The 10,600-nt window shown below is 41.1% G+C and overlaps 1 protein-coding gene across 4 annotated transcripts; it reads left to right on the top strand.

Annotated features, from left to right (window-relative positions):
- Positions 1 to 10,365, top strand: ZBTB14 (zinc finger and BTB domain containing 14). Of its 4 annotated transcripts, XM_072152149.1 has the most exons (4): positions 1 to 360; positions 6,502 to 6,559; positions 7,048 to 8,418; positions 10,159 to 10,365. In XM_072152149.1, the coding sequence occupies exons 2-3, from the start codon at positions 6,557 to 6,559 to the stop codon at positions 8,404 to 8,406; spliced, it is 1,362 nt and encodes a 453-aa protein (XP_072008250.1). In that variant the 5' UTR covers positions 1 to 360; positions 6,502 to 6,556; the 3' UTR covers positions 8,407 to 8,418; positions 10,159 to 10,365. The 4 variants fall into 4 exon arrangements, with proteins under 4 accessions (XP_072008250.1, XP_072008249.1, XP_072008253.1 ...); XM_072152148.1 differs by having other exon boundaries at positions 2 to 360; positions 7,048 to 10,365; XM_072152152.1 differs by lacking the exon at positions 1 to 360 and adding an exon at positions 536 to 560 and having other exon boundaries at positions 7,048 to 10,365.
- The last annotated feature ends 235 nt before the right edge of the window (positions 10,366 to 10,600 follow it).

Genomic DNA, 10,600 nt, shown 5'->3' with positions numbered 1-10,600 from the left:
TTCCCGCTCATTAGTGCACAGCGCACCCGGGAGCTCCGCCCACTCGCGCCGTCGCGTACTCTCGCCTCGGCACAATTAATGTCTCCGCACTTGGTGTAGCAGCGGCAGTATCGTCCCCGAGTACCGTGACTACGAGATACGTGTGCTTAGCGTCCTGCCATCCACTGTACCCGCCGCGCTGCTCGCACAGTCACAGAGGCGTGAATGGCGCCCCCGCCCCGCTACTGGGCTGTCCTGTGCCTGCGCGGCGCGCCCTCTCCTCACGGCGCATGCACAGGAGCCTCACAAAGACGTGCACGGCTTACGTACCCTGCCCGCTGTAGTCCCCCCGTCATAGAGCGGCTCACGGCCGGCCACAAGGTAAGCGGTCCCGCCGCCTAATAGCGCCACACGGCGGGTGCGGAGTGCGCCGCTGGCCGGGCTCATGTGGCTGTGCGCGCTCCCGCCGTTTTGACGTTGGTAATAAGCAGCTGTGACCGGCGCCTATAACGCGCGGTCCTGCTGGCAGTGGCTGCCACAAGTAACGGCTGGGAGCGGGCTGCGCAGATAGAGGCGCTCGTGTGAGCATGCGCTGTGGCTGCTGTCATGGCGGACGCCCGCCCGTGTGTGGGGATGTGCGGGTGCTTGTACAGTTGGTAGGGGCGCGCAGCAGTGCTGGAGAGTGACCCGGAGTGCGAGGACGCCTGACGCTACAGCTCCGCGCCGCCATACACGGAGGAGGCGCCTCACCTCTACAGCTGTACACGGGGCCGGCGCTGTGTGCGCTCTGCTGCGCGCGTCTCCTCCCGTACACAGCTGCCTCATAGATTAGAGTGTAGGCCCCCATGATACATGAATGACACAATCCAGCCTTGGCAATGATCAGAGGTCGCATGAACCTAAAGCAGTGATCACACACAGCGTTTGTATTTACTAACACAATACAAATGTGCAGAGTTTGTCCGTGATTTCATATGCATTTCCTCATGGGATAGGTAACCAGCAGCCAGTGTCACTTGTAAAAATGTCACTAGGAGCTAAAGTAAGCCGCTCCTAGTGCTACAACAGACGCAGAAGTGTTACACTCGAAATGCCGGACCACTTTCAAAGCGGTCCGGTGTACTCATGCGGCCCCTCATGAATACGCCTGACTGCTTTGAGAGTTTCTAGTGTACATCGCGGCATTGTCTCATAGCGTTATCGGAGGTTTCCAATAATGCTAGCAGTGTAACACTGCTGCGTCTGTTGTAGCACTAAGAGCTGCTTAATTTAGTAAGCAGATCCTAGTGACATTTTTACAGGTGACAGGTCCTCTTTAAAGGCAAGGCACTGGGTGCTGGTCATATAGTTTTAATTTTTTTTTATTTTTTAATGCATAAAAAAGAAACCATACAAATAAATGTCATGATGTTGTTTGCACAATTCCTGATCCTTCAAAACACAAAAAATAGAACCGTTTGCTATCTATGAAGAGAAGAAAGGAATGAACCAAAATTATGTGCTCAACATAATATTTTGACAGATACATTAATAGCATAATATCAGTTTAAAAAAAACAAAACAAAACCTTGTTATCCAGTAGTGTCTGAGAGAATATACACTCACCGGCCACTTTATTAGGTACACCATGCTATTAACGGGTTGGACCCCCTTTTGCCTTCAGAACTGCCTCAATTCTTCATGGCATAGATTCAACAAGGTGCTGGAAGCATTCCTCAGAGATTTTGGTCCATATTGACATGATGGCATCACACAGTTGCCGCAGATTTGTCGGCTGCACATCCATGATGCGAATCTCCCGTTCCACCACATCCCAAAGATGCTCTATTGGATTGAGATCTGGTGACTGTGGAGGCCATTTGAGTACAGTGAACTCATTGTCATGTTCAAGAAACCAGTCTGAGATGATTCCAGCTTTATGACATGGCGCATTATCCTGCTGAAAGTAGCCATCAGATGTTGGGTACATTGTGGTCATAAAGGGATGGACATGGTCAGCAACAATACTCAGGTAGGCTGTTGCGTTGCAACGATGCTCAATTGGTACCAAGGGGCCCAAAGAGTGCCAAGAAAATATTCCCCACACCATGACACCACCACCACCAGCCTGAACCGTTGATACAAGGCAGGATGGATCCATGCTTTCATGTTGTTGACGCCAAATTCTGACCCTACCATCTGAATGTCGCAGCAGAAATCGAGACTCATCAGACCAGGCAACGTTTTTCCAATCTTCTACTGTCCAATTTCGATGAGCTTGTGCAAATTGTAGCCTCAGTTTCCTGTTCTTAGCTGAAAGGAGTGGCACCCGGTGTGGTCTTCTGCTGCTGTAGCCCATCTGCCTCAAAGTTCGACATACTGTGCGTTCAGAGATGCTCTTCTGCCTACCTTGGTTGTAACGGGTGGCGATTTGAGTCACTGTTGCCTTTCTATCAGCTCGAACCAGTCTGCCCATTCTCCTCTGACCTCTGGCATCAACAAGGCATTTCCGCCCACAGAACTGCCGCTCACTGGATGTTTTTTCTTTTTCAGACTATTCTCTGTAAACCCTAGAGATGGTTGTGCATGAAAATCCCACTAGATCAGCAGTTTCTGAAATACTCAGACCAGCCCTTCTGGCACCAACAACCATGCCACGTTCAAAGGCACTCAAATCACCTTTCTTCCCCATACTGATGCTCGGTTTGAACTGCAGGAGATTGTCTTGACCATGTCTACATACCTAAATGCACTGAGTTGCCGCCATGTGATTGGCTGATTAGAAATTAAGTGTTAACGAGCAGTTGGACAGGTGTACCTAATAAAGTGGCCGGTGAGTGTACATCTACAAGCTGACGTGAATTTGAGGGAAGGTCATTTTGAAGAAATGCTGTGGAGACTTATTTTAGGATGGTCAGTTTGTTTTCATAATAGATCTCCATTTATGCAATCTCACAAAATTTAAGGTTAAAAAGTAACCTGTCTCCTTGCCATCACACGCCCCCAAGTTATGTGGGTGTATGTGCATGCAAGTCATCGATTCCCAGCATTAACACCCTACAAAGCTACCTCCTCCCCCTCTCTTCTGGCCATGTCACAGTGGTGGCCAAAAGTATTGGCACCTCTGCAATTCTGTCAGATAATACTTGTTTTCTTCCAGAAAATGATTGCAATCACAAATTCTTTGATATTAATATCTTCATTTATTTTGCTTGCAATGAAAAGCACAAAAGAGTATGGAAAAAAAGTTAAATCATTCATCATTTTACACAAAACTGGGCCGGACAAAAGTATTGGCAGCCTCAGCCTAATACTTGATAGCACAACCTTTAGACCAAATAACTGTGAACAACCGCTTCTGGTAACCATCAATGAGTTTCTTACAAGGCTCTGCTGGAATTTTAGAACATTCTTCTTTGGCAAACTGTTCCAGGTCCCTGAGATCTGAAGGCGCCTTCACCAAACTGCCACTGTGAGATCTCTCCACAGGTGTTCTATGGGATTTAGGTCTGGACTCATTGCAGGCCACTTAACAAGTCTCCAGTGCTTTCTCTCAAACCATTTTCTAGTGCTTTTTGTAGTGTGTTTTGGCTCATTGTCCTGCTGGAAGACCCATGACCTCTGAGGGAGACCCAGCTTTCTCACACTGGGCCCTACATTATGCTGCAAAATTTGTTGGTAGTCTTTAGACTTCATAATGCCATGCACACGGTCAAGTAGTCCAGAGGCAGCAAAGCAACCCCAAAACATAAAGGAACCTCCGCCATGTCTGACTGTAGGGACCGTGTTCATTTCTTTGAAGGTCTCTTTTTTTTTTTTTTTTTTTTTTCTGTAAACTCTGTTGATGCCTTTTCCCAAAAAGCTCTACTTTTATGTCATCTGACCAGAGAACATTCTCACAAAACGTTGGGCAGGGCAGCTCAAACTTGTTTGGATGTTAGTCGAGGTTCGTTATCCACCACCCGCACGATCTTGCATTGAAATCTCTCGTCAATTTTTCTTTTCCGTCCACATCTAGGGATGTTAGCCACAGTGCCATGGGCTTTACGCTTCTTGATGACACTGCGCACGGTAGACACAGGACCATTCAGGTCTTTGGAGATGCTCAGGCTTCAATTTTGATTCTCAAGTCCTCAGACAGTTCTTTGGACTTCTTTCTTTTCTCCATGCTCAATGTGGGACACACAAGGACACAGGACAGAGGTTGAGTCAACTTTAATCCATTTCAATTGGCTGTAAGTGTGATTTAGTTATTGCCACCACCTGTTAGGTGCCACAGGTAAGTTACAGGAGCTGTTACTTATACAAATTAGAGAAGCATCACATGATTTTGACAGTGAACAGTGCCAATACTTTTGTCTTCTCCCTTTTTTTTGATGTGTAATTATATCCAATTTGGCTTTTTGACAATTCTTTTGGTGGTTTTCCATTGAAGACAAATTAAATGAAGATAAAAATAACAAATAATTTCTTATTGCAATCATTTTCTGGAAAGAATTGCAGGGGTGCCAATACTTTTAGCCACCACTGTTTCCCAAACATCGGAGGTATAATTACTAGGCTGCAACTCCTCTCCACATCAGGTCACCCAGATCAGTGAGTGACAAGGGGCGAGATTTATTATACACTGGCATATGATACATCAAGAGGTTTAGGCTTCCTGATGTCTCTTTAAAGAGGACCTGTCACCAAATTGTGACCACCCTGACTAACAAGCCCTCCCCATATGACCTAAAATTAGCTGCTAATGATTACAATTTCGGCATTACGATTTGGGCAGTGACATCAGAGCCGGGGAGTGGAGAGAGCGGGCGTGTGCTCTCTCCTACTTCCCTGGTCGGCAGCAGGGGGGTGTGTGTGCCTAAATTAAAAGCTGGGGAAGCCGAAGAGCGCTTAGGCACTGTCAGTCTGAGCGTCTCTGGCTGTTTTACAAAGTTGATGCCAGAAAACTTGTTAAAAAAAAAAAGATTATTCAAAAACCTGGTGTGGGATCAGACAATCGATATACAGTATTTATCTTCATAGAGCAATTTTGATATATGCCATGATATTAGGAGGTCATCCAATCACGCAACTTCCAAAAACAATCTTCTTTATTGAAGTTTAAAATACACACAAACTTTACATAAACCTGGAAAGGGAGGGTGCGCAGGAGTCCTACTGGGTTTGTTCTCATGTAGCGGTTTTAGCACTTTTAAAGTGGTGATACTAGGGTTATGGGGTTCCCCTATTTTGCATTGGTGTTGTAATAAGATACATCTGTGTTTTTTATATACAGGCAGTCCCCGGGTTACGTACAAGATAGGGTCCAGAGGTTTGTTCTTAAGTTGAATTTGTATGCAAGTCGAAACTGTATATTTTATAATTGTAGATCCAGACAAGAAAAAATTTGGCTCCAGTGACAATTGGAGTTTAAACATTTTTTGTTGTAATGGGACCAAGGATTATCAATAAAGCTTCATTACAGACTCCTTATAGCTGATTATTGCAGTCTGGGACTATAGTAAAGCATTCAGAAAGCTTCACCAGAGGTCAGAGGGGTCTGTCTGTAACTATGGGTTGTCTGTAAGTCGGGTGTCCTTAAGTAGGGGACCGCCTGTATGTGTTTTATTAGTATGATGTTTTTAAATAGATTTTTATACTAAAACTGATGTGACTACTGCCCACATGTGCCAGAACTATTTTTCTATTTACATTTTGGTTATATTTTGTGGCTTGGGGTACCAGCCATCTGCTGAGCACAATAGTCAGTAATACTATATATGCTTTTGGATTGAATTTGCCATCTTTTCACAAAAAATATACAATACACATAATGTACAATAACAGATTGTACAAGGTGAAACATGAACAGTTTAAGAAGTCCAAAGGTACCGGTATATACAACTTCTTATGTCTGCAGCTAAACTTAGTCATGTCAAAAAGTAAAATGTATCTTTGCTGAAATGCTGCAATAAAAAGGACTTGTTCCTTCACTTGTCATGTTTCAGTACATAACTAAATTCCCACAGTTTTGGGGCATCTACTCATATGACTGTCAAGCTGTTCCCATCGGATTTATTCCTATTTCAGTTTAAGTTTTCTTCCTGCACTCTGATATTGTCCAATCAATGACTGTTCCAGACAAGGCAAAATGGGAACACTTTTTATGCCGAATTCCTCAAGGGATAATAACAAATTAATTTTTAATAAAAGGGCCATGACTGAGCTTTCCGTGTCAAGTATTGATTTGGTCAAGTGACAGATAGGAATGAGTAATTAAAGAATTGATCTGATAAGCTTCAATAGTAGTTTGCACAGTTGGGGATTTTCACATGAGTAGAATGTGTTATTATTTTTATAAAATGGTAAAAGTGATATTTTAAGTGGTGATTTCAAGCCAAAAGGTAAACTTGCACTTTTACATGATATGTCATATATGACCAAACGCCAGATAACAAAAGCACAATAATTTAACTTTGCTAAGTGAAAATCAGAAGTCCAATTTAACAATACGTATTTTATAGAACATCACTAACTTCACTTTCTCATTATTTCTCATAGGTTACTTTTTACTCTGATTTGCAAGCCCCCAGGAAGGACAACAACTTCTTTGTTCATGGTATGAATTTTGTTGTTTAAAAATTGCCTGACATTGTTTAAGAGAGAAAGCAGAAAAACTGCCTTATTATCAGTTAGAGGCCAGTTGAATGTGAACGTTTTCGGCCCGTGGAAACCTCTTCGATGTGGTAGTCAATTGTGGCCACAACACCTAAGATGTTAAACAGAGTAAAGAGGGCACCTACATTTGCCTATTAGGCCCACACATGCTTGACAGCAGACTAAATATTTTAAATATTTGATAGTTTATTAACTTAATATTTCCCTCCCCTTTCTTTAAAAAAAAAAAACAAGTATAAAAAAACATTTCCACTTGACCTTGTAAAGACACTGAACAACTTTTGATGAGCATTTTAATAGTACCCCCTAAATATATTAAGATTAACTATTTTTTTTAAGTCATTGAAATTGTCAATGTTACATAAAATGGCTACATATAGAAAAGCATATACAGTATGTTGACTGTTTTAAATTTTTTTCTCTTTCTAGGATTTTTTTATAAGTATGTCTGAAACACTGAAATATAATGATGATGATCATAAGACTGTATTTTTAAAGACCCTGAATGACCAACGATTAGAAGGTGAATTTTGTGATATCGCCATTGTTGTTGAAGATGTGAAGTTCAGGGCTCATAGGTGTGTACTTGCAGCTTGTAGTACATACTTTAAGAAACTTTTCAAGAAACTAGAGGTTGATAGTTCTTCTGTCATAGAAATTGATTTTCTGCGGTCCGACATATTTGAAGAAGTTCTGAACTATATGTATACTTCAAAAATTGCGGTCAAGAAGGAGGATGTAAATTTAATGATGTCTTCTGGCCAGATACTTGGCATAAGGTTTTTGGATAAACTATGTTCTCAGAAGCGTGATGTTTCTACAACTGATGAGAATCCTTCTTCTCCAAAAAATAAATATGCTTATGAGGCAAGCCTGAAAATAGGTCGTCAAGTAGGTGAGCCCAATGACAATCAAGATGATGAAGTAGAAGAGATTGGAGATCATGATGACAGTCCTTCAGATGATACTGTTGAAGGGGCTCCTCAGGTCCATGGTGAGGAAAAGTTGCCTGCCTCCACTTTGCGAGTTCAGGAAGCAATCCTGAAAGAGTTGGGTAGTGAAGAAGTGCGAAAAGTAAACTGCTATGGTCAGGAAGTTGAGGCAATGGAGACGACTGAACCTAAAGAGTTGGTACCACAAGCCCCACAAGCTTTGACATTTAATGAGAGCATTAATGAAGTTAAGGATGAACAAGCACCAGCATGGACCACCGCAACAGGAGATATGAAGTTTGAATATTTGCTTTATGGTCACAGGGAACAATTTGCTTGCCAAGCATGTGGTAAGACATTTACTGATGAAGCCCGCTTACGAAAGCATGAGAAATTGCACACAGCTGACAGACCATTTGTATGTGAAATGTGTGCCAAAGCATTCACCACGCAGGCACACCTCAAAGAACACCTCAAAATCCACACTGGTTACAAGCCTTACAGTTGTGAAGTATGTGCCAAGTCCTTCATACGAGCTCCGGATCTTAAAAAGCATGAAAGAGTACACAGTAATGAGAGGCCGTTTGCATGTCACCATTGTGATAAAGCTTTTAAACACAAATCTCATCTAAAAGATCACGAACGAAGACACCGTGGTGAAAAACCATTTATTTGTGCTTCCTGCACAAAAGCATTTGCCAAGGCCTCCGATCTGAAGCGCCATGAAAATAATATGCACAGTGAACAACGCAAGCAAGTGACAACCAGTGCCATACAGAGTGAGACAGAACAATTACAGGCAGCAGCAATGGCGGCCGAAGCAGAACAGCAGCTGGAAACCATTTCTTGTAGTTAAAGATCAAATCAAGTGTGTGATCCTGTATTCATATGTTTACATTATACTGTTTGGGTATAGATGTGTTTTGTTTCCTGTTTTTAGAAAAATGTAACTTATGGAAGCTGATGATTAAAAAATAATAGCTATTCAATTATATAAAACAATCAAAATGGTGTCAAAAAATAAAGAAGTAATAATGACATTACTATTCCCTCACCTTTCCCATTCAGATGTGGTCCTCCTCTATACTCTTGTGTTTATACTTCCTGATCCCTATTATGAAAACTTGACTAATTAAACAATCTCTGAGTATTTCCATGTCAAGTCCAAGAAGCAACAGAAAGAGACTGTTGGGAATCCTTCAGAAAAGTCTTTCATTATTTTACACCGTTCCTCGTAGTTTTATTTTTTATGAAATAATGCCTTCCAGAGTCTTTATATAATCATTTTTGAACCAACATATTTTAGTTTTATTTTTCTGAGAATTTTTTTTTAAATGTAGCAAACGCAATGCATTCTGTAGATTTCTACATTCTCTATTTTTATAATTAAAACAAGAAACAAACAGTCGTGTATAAACAGTTTAATGTTTGCATACTGTCGTTTTTGGTTGTTTTATGTTCAATTGTTTAATTATGAAGCTAAATGTTAGTACCATTATGGTGGGGCTTACTGTGTAAACTAGAACCATCGTATTAAATAATACTTAATAATATTTATATTAATTTTGTAAATTTACAGAAAGGTACTAAATATAGATTAAATGTGTTTATTCTGTGGGTAAGAAAATTAAAGGACATGAGGTAAAAAAAAGAAATCTATGTAAAAGAAATTCCTATATAGCAACATGGACACAGTTTCTAGATTTTTGCAGAAGCATTTGCATCGTTGGTAAGATGTGTTTTAAATTGAGTTTATTTTAGGCCTCATTCAGACAGGAACACAGGGGAAGGATAAAGGGAAGGATAAAATGTTATTTCCTATGGAGAGGGGAGGGGTGAGCAGAGCTCATCCCTCCTCTTCGGCAGCGTTCAGATGTGTGCTCGGCCGGACGAGTACTTTCTGCTTCTTTCATCTGAATGTAACCTAAGACTGTAACTTTCAGGGAATATGTTTTACAATTACTCCGATATATAAGTAGATACATAAATGTTGAATAACAACTCTTTATTATGTAGTTCGTGTACAGGATACATCAAAGCCATACTACTACCTTGCATGTGTAATATATTAGCCACAGTATATGAGCATGTTAAATATTGTCTGTATTGCTCAAAGTAGTTTGCCAAGTAACACATTAAACACATTATAGACCCTTGTCAATCTCCAGCCAATCTTGTCAATCTCCAGTGTCCCCACCCCAAACTACTACAAATGTTTTATAACAAAACCACAATTTAATGCTTTTGCAATCCCCCTGGTCTTTGTATACAGATGAGCTACATGTATTTATTTAAGTGAATTGGTGGCCACAGCTTTTCTACTTGTGTCATGCATCTCTCCAATGTTTATGTCGCAAATATGGCATGTGACTAGTGTGGCCAGTGATGGTTAGATACTTACTTTTGCTGGATACCGCTTTTTTTAAAGAAACATGTTTATAGCAGTTTTAATAGTTTTTGGGATAAGTGGGAATATTCATTCTCCTGTATTGCATTACAATTTGTCACAGCAAATCTGTTTTTATGATTTATTTGTTCAGAATTCCAGACATTATGCTAGTGGCTGATTTTGGGAAACTGTTTAATTTGCAATATTTCTATATTGCAGTGGACGGAGTAGAACTCCTCAGGTTTTGCATGCTTGTGCTCCAATCAAACCAATATAAATATGTTTAAATCGTCTGCTTCTCTGACGAAGGAGCTTATGTCTCATCTGCTAGGAATCTGATCTGCTTAAAGTGTTTTTCTGATAGGAATAGTCTTCTTCAAGAGACTCAGAATGAGTTTAGACAAAATAAATGTTTACTACACTCTTCCTCTCTGCTTCTGTTTGGACACTTCTTAGACTCTTCTCTCCCCTACTGGTCTCTCCACCCTGGTCCCCACATCTTGACTGAGCAACATTTCCTGGAGTCACGAGAAAACCTACCGAAGGAAATCTATCAAAATCAAGCATGTATTTATCTGGGGCACTTACTCATAGATCCAGCCATTGTATCTGTGTTAATATTCTTATTTTTTTATCCATGGCCTCCTTCATTCTAATATCA

The sequence above is a fragment of the Engystomops pustulosus genome, chromosome 5 (assembly GCF_040894005.1).
Source record: "Engystomops pustulosus chromosome 5, aEngPut4.maternal, whole genome shotgun sequence".
Classification (NCBI taxonomy): Eukaryota; Metazoa; Chordata; class Amphibia; order Anura; family Leptodactylidae; genus Engystomops; species Engystomops pustulosus.
Note: the sequence above shows the minus strand (reverse complement) of the source record. Positions and strands in the feature narration are given on the sequence as shown.